This window comes from Cryptosporidium andersoni (assembly GCF_001865355.1).
Source record: "Cryptosporidium andersoni isolate 30847 chromosome Unknown contig_67, whole genome shotgun sequence".
Classification (NCBI taxonomy): domain Eukaryota; phylum Apicomplexa; class Conoidasida; order Eucoccidiorida; family Cryptosporidiidae; genus Cryptosporidium; species Cryptosporidium andersoni.
In genome coordinates this window covers 70,355-85,964 of record NW_027122812.1, presented here as the reverse complement: position 1 = coordinate 85,964, position 15,610 = coordinate 70,355, and the positions used below count along the sequence as shown (strand labels likewise).

Here is a 15,610-nt window from a genome sequence, read left to right as displayed (position 1 = left end):
CTGGACCAGGACCTCCAATATCCTTTAATGGTATTTGATCCTTTTCAGGAATAACTGGATCAGGACCTCCAATATCCTTTAATGGTATTTGATCTTCTTCAGGGATAACTGGACCAGGACCTCCAAAATCTTCTAATGGCATTTGATCTTCTTCAGGGATAACTGGACCTGGACCTCCAAAATCTTCTAATGGCATTTGATCTTCTTCAGGGATAACTAGACTTGGTCCCTCAATATATTTTGATGGTACCTCACCACTTTTAAGTTTAACAGAATCTAAGCTATTAGTATCTTGGGTTTGTATCTCAAATTTCCCTTCATTGGAATTCTGATCAGAGACCTCACCTTCAGAATCAGATGTAAATTCAGATAGATTAGAAAATTCCCCATACTTTGTATCATCTTCTTCATTCAAAGATTGGGTCTCAATATCTAAATAGGTATCAGTTTTAGTTTCATTATATTCGGGAGTTACTGTAGTAATTGCTGTTAAGTCTTCAGATGTTGTTGTATTAGCCAGTGTTAATTCAGTAGAAGTTGAATTAATATACATAGTTGGTACAGATCTTGGTAACTTATTAATAATTGGTTTCTCACCTGGTAAAGTCTTCCTGACCCTAACTACAGCTAATAATTCATTACGGAATATTCTTTGCCCAGGTTTCTTATTTCTAATAAATACAGCTTCAAAATCACGGAACATTTGAATGTACACATTTCTACCAGCTTCAACTATTCTATTAACAGAAACATTTCCTTTCCCAGTAGTAATCGTACTTTTATAATATTGGTCACCTTCAGCCATTATAACAAAGGCTGTTCCTGGAGAATGTAAACCTAACTCTTCAATATTCTGTTGAATAAGTAAACCATCTACTGGTGTCCTTATTTCAATAGTTCTATAAGGTACTTCAGTAAGTGATTGTACAGTTACCTTCTGTATACCCACATTGTTTGCTCTTAAGTTAACGGCTACAGAAACTGACAAATAAAGTATAAATGAAAACAAGATATTTAAAAGTAATTTATTAATATACATTTCTTTTTTTTTATGTAATAATTCCAAATTAATTCCCCTTTTTTCAAATAGACTTCGATAATTACTATTGAACCTACACTTAATTACGTTAGTGAAAGATCTTCACCCGCCGTCCCACTCAGTCGAATTCAGAGATCACGCAAACTATGCGGGTCTCTTATTATATTAGTAGACATCCTAAAAATTTTTCAAGAGTGGAACCCCATAATATTATCACACAAATAAAATAAATTCTAATTATACTAAAGAAAAAATATTAAGTATTAAATTAAAAATTATACTAGTTAGTGCTAGGTATCAGTAGGTCTATTTGTCCAATATATATTCTCCCATACTGGGTTATATTCATTACCATATATATCTGCTGAATTCGTAGTTGATGGATAAATAATATAAATTATTGCAACTACAAGTAGTAATAATAATAAAGAGAAAATAACTATAGATATCTTGTTCTTTTCCCAAAATGATCCACATTTTGTACCTTTACATGCTTTAAGTTGTTGTAAGTCAGGACAAACTATTCCATTTCCACTAGGTTGTGTTATTATACTTCTTGAACGGATCATACTACCATCTCCACATTGAGCACTACACTCTGACCATTTTGACCAAGAACTAACTTCACAATTTATTGGACATATAATATTATTAAAACAATCTTGTGACTGTGAAAGTTCACTAGGACAAGGTTTACCTCCATTATAAGGTGGAGTTTGTATAATACGAGTACGAGTTATTTGACCCTGATTGCAAGTTGATGAACAAGAAGACCATTGTGACCAATCAGAAATAACACAATCTGTTGCAATAGGATCACATAATTGTGGTATTAATGGATTAGTACTAACATAACACCAAATAGTAGGTACATTTGAACTATTTGAAATAGGATTTCTACAATAATTATGATTTCCAATACCAGAATATTCAATAGATGCCAAATAATTAAATGCAGGAAAATCTATATCTAACCAATTTACACATTCTTGACCAGATCGAGTAAATTTTTGGCAACCACGATATAATAGACCATTAGTACCAGCAAGTTCTTCATTACATTTTTTTGGATTATAAATACATAATTTTGTATCTTTAAGTGGTGTTTTACTTAAATTTATCTCACATGGATTACTATTTAATATTTGTCTTGTTCTCATTTGACTACTACCTTCAGAATTATGACATATAGACCACTCACTCCAATCACTCAAAATACATAAGTTACAAACTACATTAGATAAACATGGTAAAGATTGTAAATTAGAAGGACATAAATCATTCAATCCTGCAGGTGGAGTAATTATATATCTGCTTCTTTCAGTCATACTATTACAACTTGAACAAGTTTTCCAAGAAGACCAATTAGACATTTCACACATAGTACAATCAGCTTGTGCTGGTGGTACATTTAATGGATAGTATGTATCTGGCCAAACATTTTCTTCCACACATGATGTATCCCAATCACTACAATGATTATGATACATTGAAGTATATGCATCGAAAGTAATTAATAAACCATTACCCCCACTTTCCCTACATGCATCAAAATAGCCAACAAGAGTTATTGGTTTAGGATTTATACTAATTTGACGTTCGCTATGACAGTATTTAAATCCTAATATAGTTCCACATGAGTTGTTACCAAGCACTAGATCAGGATTATATTGGATATATTGTGAATAACATGTTTGTAATATTATTAATATTATCAAACAACATATTATATTGATCATTACTAAGAGTAATTACTCTTTATTCTAATTAACTTTTCTTTTTTCCCCCCCCCCCCCCCCCCCCCTCTTTTTATTAATATAAGTAATGCGCTATGATAATTTATATTATTTAAAAGTGACTAAATGTAATTCTGGCGCTATATAGCGCCAATTATTACTATTTCTATTTTAAAAATATGATTAAATAACTAATGAGACAATGTCAAAGCAAAATAAGAAAGGATCTCTTACTATCTACAGGTGAAACTATACAAGTATCAGTAGAAAATTTAGGAAATGATGATATAATAGAAGAAAAATTACAAAATACTTGTGGAAGTAATGCTGGTGCAGGAAGTGATTTTTTCCATATATATAGAAAGCAAAAAGAAGCTGAGAATGAGAGAATTCATAGAATGGAACTCAAATGGAAGGAGGAAAGAGAACAAAAAGAATTTAATGAACGTAGAAGTGATAGAATCCTAGATTTCCTAAAGTCTACACTAAAAAAATCAGAAAATAGAAAAAAAAAGAAATTAAAGAAGTCTAAACAAAAACAAGTAATAGTAGTACCCAAATAATCAACTCATCTTCTATATATATATATATATATATATGTATTTAATACCCTAAGTAGATTTATCTAATTTAGTCTAATTACTCTATGTAGTAGTGACGATCCTTAATTTTGCTTGCTTGATTAATTGATGTTGTATATCCATATTCATTATCAGTTGTTTGTACCTATTAACAAATTTATTTATGACATATGAAGGAGTAATATCAAAGCAATTTGGAGGGCATTTAAGTAGTAAAGATACATCAGGTACAATACTATAAAGCCTATCATTATTGTAGGAATTAAGTCTAATTTTCTTAGAGCTTGAAGCTGCTTGTAGGTTATCTTCATAAGACTTATCATTAAAAAGTTCATTAACATCATCTTCATCTTTTTTTTCAGCTCTTACAACTTCATTGTGCTTATCCTTATTTAAGGTATCTGATACTCCACCCATTAATATACATTCCTCTTTAAAGTATCGTTTTTGTTCCTGTAATCTCTGCTGTCTTAATGAATCAGGAGCTAATTCACTTACAGGACATGTAACAAATTGTCTAATAGACATTTCACCAACCAAAATTCTTCTACGTAAATCAGGATTAGATATTCTTTTTAAATTACTTAATAATTCAAATCTCCTTTGCCTTACTATACGCTGATCTTGGCCACTTGTAGTCCTTAAAAAATCCTCCTCTATAAGCCTGCTTAATTCTACTATATCTACATCTTTAAGACAATTTTCATTTACTCCTAATTCTAGTGCATTTATTAATTCACGCTGCATAGAACTCATTTTAATTAAGATTGGACTGGATTGAATTGGTACCAAAGTATTAACTTCTTAGTGCTAGATATCTATAATATACTTGGGCGCTTAATACATGCCTTAAATTCCATTGTAGTAAAACTAGGCGCCATGCTAACTGAGATTCCAAATCCCTTTTCTTTTACTTTCGTTATTGTACCTTCTTTTGCGTCTTTAATAAATGAGTGTTATGTCTGTGTAGATAAAGAGTCAGATATGAATGTAAATATATTAAGTACTATAATACTAGTAAATTAGTTCCTTATTAATAAGAAATAATAATATACTATTTAATCTATTTCAATAGAGAAATCTGCTTTTCTCGCTAAACTTGGATCACTTTCACAACCTCTATTAAGAATAAATATAAATACGATACATATAATGGGAGAGATGGCAAATAGGAGTTTCAATACATTAAATATTAAATAAATCATTTTTAGAAACATATTTGTAGAACACAAAATCTAAACAACACAACACGCAATGGCGCTGGAGAAAACTGAGAAGACATGTAATTAGAACAAGATTATGTGGAAGCCTAATTAAATATAAATGATTGCAAATATACAAACAAGGTCTAATAAAAAAAATAAAAATGAAAGTACAAAGATTAGGATATAAATTTGGAATTTGACCTAAGTCTTATCAGATCTTATTTTTAATTACTAAGCTTTAATTATTAATTTATCTATTAATAAGACATTGATTTGTAATATCTGTAATAGGCAAATTATCAGTTATCTGTTCATGATCAATGTTATTTTGAATTGTTTGTTGATTTATATTAATAATAGGTTTACTTATTTCATTTAAAGCCATATTAGGCTTTGATTTAATGACTGGTAAAGCGACATCACTAACTAACATTTCCTCGGCTGTTACACCATACTGGCGTAATTGTCTAGTAAAACTTCTGATCATTTTCTTTCTATGATCCATAACTACTGGTGGATTCAAAATAAATTCTGCAATACGTCGTCTAAAGCAATCATGACGGTGTTGTCGAAGGCAAAATGGACGAGATACTTGTACATTGGTTGAATAAACATTAGATTGTAAGTTTTGAGCAGTATAAATTTGATTATCTATTTGGGAGATATCCTGTGTACTTTCTATTAATTGACTTTGTTCTATAGTTAGCTCATTATTTGTAGTACATTTATCTGATTTATTATGTGAATGATATATATTAATAGAATTATTTTCAATAGACTTATTTATATTTGAAGTCTCATATGTATTTGATGGGGATATATTTGAAATTTTAGATATCTCTGAAGTGAATTGAGAATTATAAGGGATTTCTAAAGATTTTTCCGTTCCTATTTTAGTATGGTTACGCCCAATTGAATTTAAACAGTTAATTGCAGCTTCTCTAAGTTGTTCTTCATTGAGTCTTGTGAAAGGTATAGCAGGAGTTCTATTAGGTGGTAATCTTTTGCGAATAACAATTCCTGCTGCTGCAAGTTCTTGTTTATAAATTTGTCGTTGTTTCCTTGCTTCTTTAATTGCATCCTCTAAAGAAGGCACGGAAATAACTTCTCCAGATGACCTAGTTCTCTTAGACGTTCCTACTGGTATATATTTCTTATAAGATTTAGTTTGTATTTTTTCAGGATTATATTTACCTAAATCTTTAAATTTTGAAATAACTCCATCTTTAATTTTAACTGATTGAAATAAATTCTTATTACTAAAGTGATTCCAATAAGCTTGTAAAATATCTATAGATTGAGTCATATCTGGAGATATTAAAGGAAATCCTTTACTTAATATTTCAATTTGTCCATGATAAAGAGACCTTTTAATTTTTTCACACTTTTGTAATTTTTCAATAATATCAAGAGCTATACTTAAAGAAGAATGTACTGAAAGTAGTAATTTACCACCTGGGTTAAGCCTGGCTAAATTTAGACCATGTTCAGGGCAATATACTCTTTGGGAAAATTCTGTCAGAGCTGAATATTGTAAATTATGTTGTGATGTTTCTCCAGATTTAAATATAACTTGTTCATTATTTACAAGTGGAGGAGGTGACCCAGGAGGAATATATAATACTCCAGATGAATTATTTGGGATATCAAGATTTCCATAAGACTTTGAAGATATATTAGAAACATCAGCTATAGTTTCAACTAAACAACCGTGAAGATTAAGACATAAAGCATGGGCCATACGGTTACATCCTGCATAGCTACAAGTTATAATCACTCCAAAACAACTCTTACAAATACAACAAAATATAGCAGGAATATCTATTTGACTTGTTTCATTCATAATATTTTGTGTTAATATTTTAAATGGAAATTGTTGTACTACTCCCTCAGAATAACTAAATTTTCTAACAAAGTATGACTTATTCTTAATTGTAGCATTTCGTTGAAGTTTTACTAGAGATACCATTCCTTGATAATTTGAGACTCCGGTGAATATCTCATTATCTATAGGATAAACTCCTGGTGTATACAAGGCACATGTTATATGTACAAAAGATCTTTTACATTCCTCAAAAGAATTTATATTCTCTTTATAAGTAGATATTTGAGCAATTTTTAATGCACCTCCTCTTCTTGGGCATAAAAGACAAGGTATATTTTCTGATCTAAGTCCAATTTTGCAAATTTGACATACAAAAGATTTAGGTAATAAATTTAGTCCATAACATGTCCAATGTACAGTTATTCCACAACATTTACATCTAATCAAACCTAAATCTAAAATTTCATCCTTACTCATACAAATAGTATAAGATAAATATTCATTTGAATTAGATGTTGCATTTCCACAATCTATAATGTTAGATTTTAAACATACAGAACAAATATTTGGATTATACTTATCTGGAATTAATGCTGTAGCATAATATTCAGATTTGTTACAAGTACCATCATTTATATTATTTGTAGATGTTTCTAATGGGATTGTTGATTCCCAAGAATTAGAACGAGTTAAAGGTCTATTTCTTGAACGTTGTACTGTCCCTTGTGATTTTCTACTTATCTTTTGGCTATATTTACTGCTATATAAATCTGGAAATAAATCACGATTAACATACCTCCTCTTACGTAAATTTGATTGGTGAGTAATATCACGCTCAGGTTTTAAATATTGACTATGTTCTATACAATAAGAGTGTATATTAATCATCCTCATACATGTATCCAATAAATTTTCCTTATTATATAAATATTCTAATAGAGAACTACCAGAATTATAGTTGGGTTCTTCATCAATATAAACATATATTCCATTCAACCATGCACATATAGGATGATAAAAAACTTTACAGCATGAGAAACTGCACTTAATAAGGCTTGCTGTTGCTTCATTTTGACAAAATGTGCATCGGTTACTATTATATTTAAAATTATTGGTCATTTCATCCTTATTAATAGTATTCAGTTGATCTTCAACATTACATGTATAATTTGCTACCTTTAATGTTTGCAATAATTCTTCAATATATTGATCCTGTTTTGGTCTCCTATTAATTCTCCAAATATTCCATAAATCTAAATTCAGCCAATCTTCACAAGTTACTAAAGGTAAAAGCCAAATAACACAAACTATATGTACCCATTCACCCGGATTAGTAGTTCGTTTAAAAGCACCTCCTCTATGAGAGCATAATGAACATTTAATATTACCAGCAGTAAAATTTATTAAATATTGTGTACCTAAGCTCTTCTTTTCTAATTCACAACGATCACATAGCCAACCATAGAAATCTAATAATTCATGTGAAGGTATATTTATAGAATAGCATGGTGCATGTACAACAATCCCACAACGTACACATTCTACAAATGGACAAATTGTATCTGTTTGTGCACCAAAACAAATACAACAAACATTGGTTAATTCTGTAGAAGTTAAATTAGGTTTATCTTCTATATTAGAAACTTTTATTGATGTAGGATTTGTTATATCTTTCTTATCTTCTTTTGTATCAACTTTTGTATTTGATTGTACAATTGTATTTGATAATATATTTTTAACTTCTAAATCTTTATATCCTAGACATATTTGATTTCTCAATTTTGACCAAGAATTTACAACTTTATATCGTTGAATAATATTTGTACATAAAGTTGGAATATTTGCAATTGGTATACTTTTATCATTTTCTCTTGAAATTTGTTCTTCTATATTATATTTCATAGTTCCTAAAGTTTCCACAATTTCACTATATATTGGAACAAATCTCTCTAAATTTGCCTGAACAAAGTTAAAATCTTCATCAAGTTCAAATATTCTCATTGTATAAGGGTGTAATAAATTACAATATGGTACTGATTCTCCTTTTTTATTATCATCTATATCACTAGGATCACATAAAAATTCATCTTTATTTGAATATAACTTTAAAGGATTTGTAGGATCTATCCACCATAGTCCTCCAAGATAAATACAACAAGGAATTTCAGCTAAAGTTTGATAATCAGGACGTATAGCTATCTTATTATTTGGATTCCCAATATATTTACATCCATTAAAAGTTTCAGTAATCTTCTGAGATAAAACAAAATCAATCCACCAATATATAGGATCATAAGTATGATAAGAATCCCATATATTATCAACCAATAAATCTGTACTGTCTATAGAACTTAAATTATCAAATACATTAAATTTAACTTCTTGTTTAATTTTATCCACATTAATCATATCAGACTTTGGAACTTCTGGATATGTAAAGAAGTAGTTTAAATCTATTGGATATCCTAAATAACTTGATACTATTGTTTGAAATTCTTCTGATCTCTTCTTAATAATATCATTTACATTAATATATCTTGGATATTGTTCTATATTCCTTACCATACTAAATAGGATTCTTTTATGTATTGAATCATAATTATAATATACATTTTCTAAAAATTTACAAATATAATAATATTGATAATATGACAATTCTACAAAACAATGAAGATCCCAATTAGAATATAATTCTGTAATATTCTTATTAGAATCAAATTCTAATAATTTCTCTGAAGAATTTACATTTAATGTATTTAAAGAAGATTCTAATTTAATAGAATTTTCTGATTCTATTTGTTTAAATTGTCCTATTGGTAATTTAGAATCAAGAATTACCATAGAAATAGAATGAGGAAGCTTAAATAGTACAATCCAAGGTTTAAGAATCTCTGAATTAGATTTTACATTATTTGATCTACCCTTAATTATATATCTAGATATTAAATCCAAAATATATTCCACATTACAATTAGGTAAATATAATGGTGGTAAAGAAAGTTTTTTTAATGTTAGATAGGGGTGTGATTCTCCTATTGGACCCCAAGGGAATTCAGATCTTAATAGCTCTTCTACATATGACACTTCAGTTAAAGCTACTTTTCTTTGTACATTAGATATTGGTAATGTATTCATTATTTTCTCTTTGTTTTTACCAATAGGAATCAGACGAAAATATGAATCAAATTTACTCCAACTAATTTTTGCTAATCTTGACGATCCTATAACTTTAGTACTTTGAGAATTCTCATTAATAAGTGTAACAGATGTTATTTCATTATCTATTTCCTGACTAATAGATTTAGAATTCATATTATCTTTATTTAATATATTTAAAGTTTTATTAGATACTATATTCCCTTTCTTATTCTTTACATTTATTTTAGTTACCTTTTTCTTTTTTTTCATATTTGTACTACTTAAATATTCATCATTATGTATATTCTTACCACTTGGTGTAGTATTTAATATATCTGTTGTTAAATTAAGTACCTCATTATCTATTATCTGCTTCCTCATAGATCTAGTAACTCTACGTTTCTCTGATACCATCTTCCTATTCTGTAACTGGGGATTATTCGCTTGTAACTCGGATATCTTAGTACTTTTTGTACTTCTTACTTCACTTACAAAATTTTCCATTTAATTAGGAATCAAATTCGACTAAATCCCCTTTCAGATTGATTATTTATCTAAATAAAATAATCTAACATAACAAAAACCAGAAACTCTTCACATTATCCAAAAATATTACTAAATAAATACTAGTGAAAACTTGACTATTCCCTATTATCGGTACTTTCCTCGATACCTATTCACCGCCTTATAATAGGCGCTAAAATATTTTTTATTTTATTAATTTATAAAAATAAAAATTATTGTCAAAATAGACTAAATGTTAGAAAATAGATCTCACTGTTTATTAATAGCAGGTAAGTTACAAATTATTCATAATATTTTATATTATCTTATTATAATTTATAATTAGGTACATATGATGGATATATTGTTGGATTAGAAATTAAAAATAATCAAGAATTACAACAAAATAATATCCCAAATTTGTATTTACATCCAATATTTGCATTTAAAGCTCATTCAGTAAGTTTTAATATATTTATATTTGAAATATTATTTATTATTTTTTTTTAATTATAGTCAAGTATTCGTGATATTTCTGCAAATGAACACTTTTTACTAACTGCTAGTTCTGATGAAACTATGAGAATATATAATTTAATTACAAGATGTGATTCTGGAATATTAACTAAACATCAAGGAAATATTAATAAAATTATCTTAAGTCCAAAGTCAAAATATATGATATCTTGTGGTGAAGATAAACTTATATGTCTATGGAATTGTATAAATTGGCAACCTCTATTAGAATTATCAAAAATCCATAAATTTAATCCTATATCTGTTGATTTTCATCCATCAATGAGATTAGCTTTAAGTATTGATCAATATGGAACTATATGTCTAATCGATTTAATTAAAGGATGTTGTAGTTTAACAACTACAGCTCATATATTAGGTCCAAATATCCCTAACACAACTCATAAAAGTAAATATGGATTTATAAATAGAATCAATTTTAATCAAGATGGTTATTTATATGCAATTATTTCACAATTTAATATTATAGTATATAGTTTAATTGAATCTGATAAATGTGTTAACTTATTTGTTATTCCATCAAAATTAACTATAACTGCCTTCTCTTGGATTTCAAATAATTTTATAATTGTTGGATTTTCAGATGGATCTATTAAATTCTTTTATGTAACATTGAATGAATTTTTAGAAATTAAAATAATATTTAATTATTCTAAATTTGAAAATAATATACCAAATCTTCATAGAATTAAGGGTGTTATTCCTATATATATAGCAGAAAACATAGTATATAATGGATTTCTTGGAATTTGTGATTCTAATGGATTATTTATATTATTTTCATATATAATAGATCAAGATTATCCTCATTTTATTTTAAATTTAAAATGTTATGATTCTTATAATTTTGATACTAGAATTACTTGCTTATGTACTAGTTCTAATTATTTGAATATAATTTATGAAAATAAAAAAAAAAAGATTAAAAATAAAAATATTAAAAAGAAGATTAAAAAAGATTAAATTTATTATTTAATATCTTAAATAATAAATTTAAATATTTTATATATTATAATAAATTATTTTTATTATATAATTTTATATTAATCTTAAGAAAAAAAAAAATTAATAATTTTATTAAATTCCCTTTTTTCTTTTTTGTAACATAGCTTCTCTTATTAATCTTTCTTTACCAAGTGGTGTAGATTTGTCTGAATCATTTAAAAGTAATTCTTTAAGTGATATTTCATTATATTTTCTATTTTTTTTATTATATAAATGTAATCCAATTATTGAAAAAATTAATAAAAAAAAAGTTGGTGAAAATAATTGAATATTCCTTTCTGGTACCATTTTATTCCATAAGTTCTCTTGGAAATGTGCATATTGTGCTATTTTATCACCATCTATAACATCACTTTTTTTGTTTGAAATAACTTCTTTATTACAAATATAAAAATTATATTTATCAATATAATATAAAGGATTTTTAAAATTATATATTTTAGTCCATTTAAAAAGTTTAATTAGCTTAACTTTTTGAAAATTTGTTTTTAATAATTTTAACATAAACTTATTCTATTTAGACTTTACAAAATAATTACCACCGGGGATATTAGTAATTAGCGTCTCATTATAAAGAATTATTCTTATGTTTTTCATCTTAAGGTCTAAAGGTATCTAGTACTATTCAAATATATATTAATTTATTAAATAGATCAATTGGATATAAAATAATATTAGGAATTCCTTTTTTTTCAAATAGAAATATAGAAGAAATGACTAATATATAAAATATCATATTTAATGAATAATGTATTTTATATAAAATATTATTAAAATATTTTTATTAAATAATTAGTTTAATATCAAGTTGTATATTATTCAATATAGATCTATTACCTTTTTTTTTTCTAAGGTTTACATTAGACAATATATAAATAATACATATAAATTAAAGAGATCTAATTAAGATTTAATATATAAGGTTAAGTTATATTAAGTTTTTAATTATTGTTACATAGTAAATTAATAGTTAATATTACAAAGTCTAACAAAGTCTAATATATAATAAAAAGAAATTTATATTAAATAATATTATTTAACTTAATCCAATAGATTACTTATTTTTAAAATTTAAATAATTAAATTCTAAGGAATAAAAATAAAACTTTTTATTGAAATATTATTTATATATAGTAATTACTTATTATTCTTTAGAAATAACTATCATAAATATTTCATATAAATATAATTTAATTAGATAAATTTATTCAATTAATACTAAAAATTTATTACCAAATTAAAAGTTTACTTTTCATAATTAAATTTTATTAATGTAATAATAATATTTCAATATATAATAGATATTAGCTAAATAAAGAACTTAATAGTTTATTATTGAATAATAAGATATAAAATATTATCTTAAAATTTAGAATAAATTTAATATTAACTAATATATCTAATATTTACTTCTCTTTTTAAATAAATCCTTTTATTTAAATAAACACATAAATATAAAAATAAAAGAATATAAAGTAGAATATGTATATCAACTAATAAATTCAATATATTTGCCTATTATATTCATCAGTTCTTTGTTTAAATAATTTACATAATATTTTTGGAGTTTTAAGTAATTTGAAACCTTTTGAAATAGGCATAAATGGAAATATATCTTCAAAAAAATAATATGTATGCCCAACAATAATACCCATTAGATTATCCCATGGTCTCCAACCAATTAATAAGGCTGTTCCCATTAGAACCCAAGGTAAATATGGTGCTTTAACTGTAAAGAAAAATACTGACATTCTTGTAGATGGATTTCTACGACCCCATATATATGTCATTACATTAATAATAGCTCCACTAAAAAAATATCCTGCTCCAAAAAAATAAGAAAGTAATAAAAGCATACAAGAACAGGTTAATAACATCCAAAGAAAATCTGCAGATCTACTATGAAATACAACTTCTTCTAGAGATGAGCAATAAAATATTAATACATAAGCATTCCAAAAAAAGTGTAGGCCAAAATTCCCAAAGAAGAAAAAACATGTAATTAGTCTCCAAAATTGATATTCACGTGTAATTAATAACCAATTTAAATATAAATTAAATGGAGATAATATATCTAATGTACATAGGACCATTACTATTGTTGCTATAGTTAAATAAGCCTTTGTTACAGGAGGAATATGATCTAACATATTAGGAGAAAATTTATTAGTTAAAATATTTGACTATATAATATTATAACCTCTCTTATTTACAGATTTTCTTTTTCCTTTAAAGGATAAAAACAAAAAATCCCACTAATGACGCCAATAACTTTTTTGCTCCATCTTTTCTAAAGTAATAATGGGCGGGCAGTGTCGATCCGCTCATTGTGAAATTTTAATGAATATAAATATATAAACTCCATCATCTCCCCCCCAATTATAAGATCTTTTTTTTCTCCCTAATAAAATCTTTTAAATATTACCATATTAATTATTTAAAATAGGATAATAATAATAAAAAAAAAGTTTAGTTATTTATTTTTTTGAAATTCTTCTACTTTAAAGATATTCAAATATTAAAGATTATATATATAGATCCAACCTATATAAGAAAATATCTAAATATCTACATAAATAAATTTTAAGTAGTATTATATACTAAATTTCAATATTACTTATTTTATGCTCTAGGTGCAAATATTGGTACAATCGCATCAACTTGATCTCTTCTTTTCATTAGAATCATATCTGCAATCCACGTTATGTTTCTAATTTCTTGTTCCTTTAATTTAGCCCATGCATAAAATACTCCATAATTCATTTGTTGTTCAAATGCTAATTCACATAATGATACTATTTCTGCATAAAGAAGATCCTCTAAACTCTTAAATTGTCTATCAGCCAAATTTCTACGATTTGTATTTTCATTTCTTGATATATCAGTATTTAAACCAAAATCATTAACATTATCATTTACATAAAATGTCTTACATTGTTCATATAAAGCATAATATTTAGTATAAGGTTCTAAAGCTGCTCTAACTCTTGTATCATTCCAAGCTTTTCTAATTTGTTCTGTACCTTCTGGATATAAATAACCAAAATTTGGATAAAGTGAAGCTGCATTAGCTAAATTAAAATTAAGTGAATTTAGAGTTATTGCTAGTAAACGAAAATCAGCTTCAGACTTTAATATATGATTCATTACCTCCTTAGTAGTACTATTTAATGTTTGGCAGAATTCATAAAAATCTTCGAGCCATGATTTTTTCAAAAAATTACGTAGAATTTCTAAATCAGTTTCTTTAACAATAGATGTTACATCCTCATATTCACCAGTAAATGAGAGTAAAAATTGATCAAAATAAGGTCCTATAGGTGTATCAATTAATATAGATTTATACAATTCATCAAATGAGGATGATAGATCTAATGCAACAAATGCACGAATTTCTGGGAAATAACCTAAGGGATCAAGTCGACTTAATAATTCATCAGCTGGTTTTTTATTAATAGCACCCTGAATTACATTAATAACATTATCAATCATTTTTTCATATGTAATATAATCTAGAAAAGTAGCAAGTGGTTCATAAGCTTGAGATCTTAATAGACGGAATTCTGAAGCAAATTTTTCACGACATTTTTGTGTAATTCTAGTTACAGATAAAGGTAAAGGTTCATCTTGTAAAAATGTACCATAATCTGTTTCTTCCATAGCTGTTCTCATATCTTCTAATGTTTCTGCTTGTCCTATCAAGTGGTATTCTTCCATTGTTAAGAAACCAGAACGAAATCCTCTTACCATAGCCTCCAAATGACCACCTTTTAAATTAAATGTAAGCATTTCCATTTTTATCTTAGATAATATTCTAGAATAAAAAGTTCCTTTAATTTATTAAGAAAATTTAAAGGAAAATAAGGGTAGTAATATATTCCCGCATTTGAGCGGTAAAAAATGCCGTCATATTTAAATAAAATAATTTGTGATTATTTTAAGTAGTAGTTATAAGAATTATATTACTCTATATTAGGAAATAAGTAAATAAAATAATAAAAAAAGTTAAATAATTCTGAGCTAATGATGAATTCTTCCTT

The 15,610-nt window shown here is 26.3% G+C and overlaps 9 protein-coding genes across 9 annotated transcripts; 2 read left to right on the top strand and 7 right to left on the bottom strand.

Moving 5' to 3' along the window:
• Nucleotides 1–6: 6 nt before the first annotated feature.
• Nucleotides 7–1,039, bottom strand: cand_026760 (uncharacterized protein; the record flags this gene model as incomplete). The annotated part of the gene is made up of 1 exon (XM_067212904.1): nucleotides 7–1,039. A coding segment is annotated over one exon (1,033 nt), but the record flags the coding sequence as incomplete, so codon positions are not given.
• Nucleotides 1,040–1,329: 290 nt separating this feature from the next.
• Nucleotides 1,330–2,778, bottom strand: cand_026770 (thrombospondin type 1 domain-containing protein; the record flags this gene model as incomplete). The annotated part of the gene is made up of 1 exon (XM_067212905.1): nucleotides 1,330–2,778. One exon carries the CDS (start codon nucleotides 2,776–2,778, stop codon nucleotides 1,330–1,332), a length of 1,449 nt encoding a protein of 482 aa, XP_067069698.1.
• Nucleotides 2,779–2,969: 191 nt separating this feature from the next.
• cand_013660 (uncharacterized protein) lies at nucleotides 2,970–3,338 on the top strand (the record flags this gene model as incomplete). Its single annotated transcript, XM_067211601.1, has 1 exon — nucleotides 2,970–3,338. One exon carries the CDS (start codon nucleotides 2,970–2,972, stop codon nucleotides 3,336–3,338), a length of 369 nt encoding a protein of 122 aa, XP_067069696.1.
• Nucleotides 3,339–3,419: 81 nt separating this feature from the next.
• On the bottom strand, nucleotides 3,420–4,112 carry cand_013650 (transcription factor S-II domain-containing protein; the record flags this gene model as incomplete). Its single annotated transcript, XM_067211600.1, has 1 exon — nucleotides 3,420–4,112. The coding sequence occupies one exon, from the start codon at nucleotides 4,110–4,112 to the stop codon at nucleotides 3,420–3,422; it is 693 nt and encodes a 230-aa protein (XP_067069695.1).
• A 699-nt stretch (nucleotides 4,113–4,811) lies between these two features.
• Nucleotides 4,812–10,028, bottom strand: cand_013640 (uncharacterized protein; the record flags this gene model as incomplete). The annotated part of the gene is made up of 1 exon (XM_067211599.1): nucleotides 4,812–10,028. One exon carries the CDS (start codon nucleotides 10,026–10,028, stop codon nucleotides 4,812–4,814), a length of 5,217 nt encoding a protein of 1,738 aa, XP_067069694.1.
• A 253-nt stretch (nucleotides 10,029–10,281) lies between these two features.
• cand_013630 (uncharacterized protein) lies at nucleotides 10,282–11,528 on the top strand (the record flags this gene model as incomplete). The annotated part of the gene is made up of 3 exons (XM_067211598.1): nucleotides 10,282–10,318; nucleotides 10,375–10,487; nucleotides 10,545–11,528. 3 exons carry the CDS (start codon nucleotides 10,282–10,284, stop codon nucleotides 11,526–11,528), a joined length of 1,134 nt encoding a protein of 377 aa, XP_067069693.1.
• Nucleotides 11,529–11,642: 114 nt separating this feature from the next.
• Nucleotides 11,643–12,074, bottom strand: cand_013620 (uncharacterized protein; the record flags this gene model as incomplete). Its single annotated transcript, XM_067211597.1, has 1 exon — nucleotides 11,643–12,074. One exon carries the CDS (start codon nucleotides 12,072–12,074, stop codon nucleotides 11,643–11,645), a length of 432 nt encoding a protein of 143 aa, XP_067069692.1.
• Nucleotides 12,075–13,072: 998 nt separating this feature from the next.
• Nucleotides 13,073–13,720, bottom strand: cand_013610 (DER1-like family protein; the record flags this gene model as incomplete). The annotated part of the gene is made up of 1 exon (XM_067211596.1): nucleotides 13,073–13,720. One exon carries the CDS (start codon nucleotides 13,718–13,720, stop codon nucleotides 13,073–13,075), a length of 648 nt encoding a protein of 215 aa, XP_067069691.1.
• A 472-nt stretch (nucleotides 13,721–14,192) lies between these two features.
• On the bottom strand, nucleotides 14,193–15,365 carry cand_013600 (vacuoloar ATP synthase subunit D; the record flags this gene model as incomplete). The annotated part of the gene is made up of 1 exon (XM_067211595.1): nucleotides 14,193–15,365. One exon carries the CDS (start codon nucleotides 15,363–15,365, stop codon nucleotides 14,193–14,195), a length of 1,173 nt encoding a protein of 390 aa, XP_067069690.1.
• Between the last annotated feature and the right edge of the window lie 245 nt (nucleotides 15,366–15,610).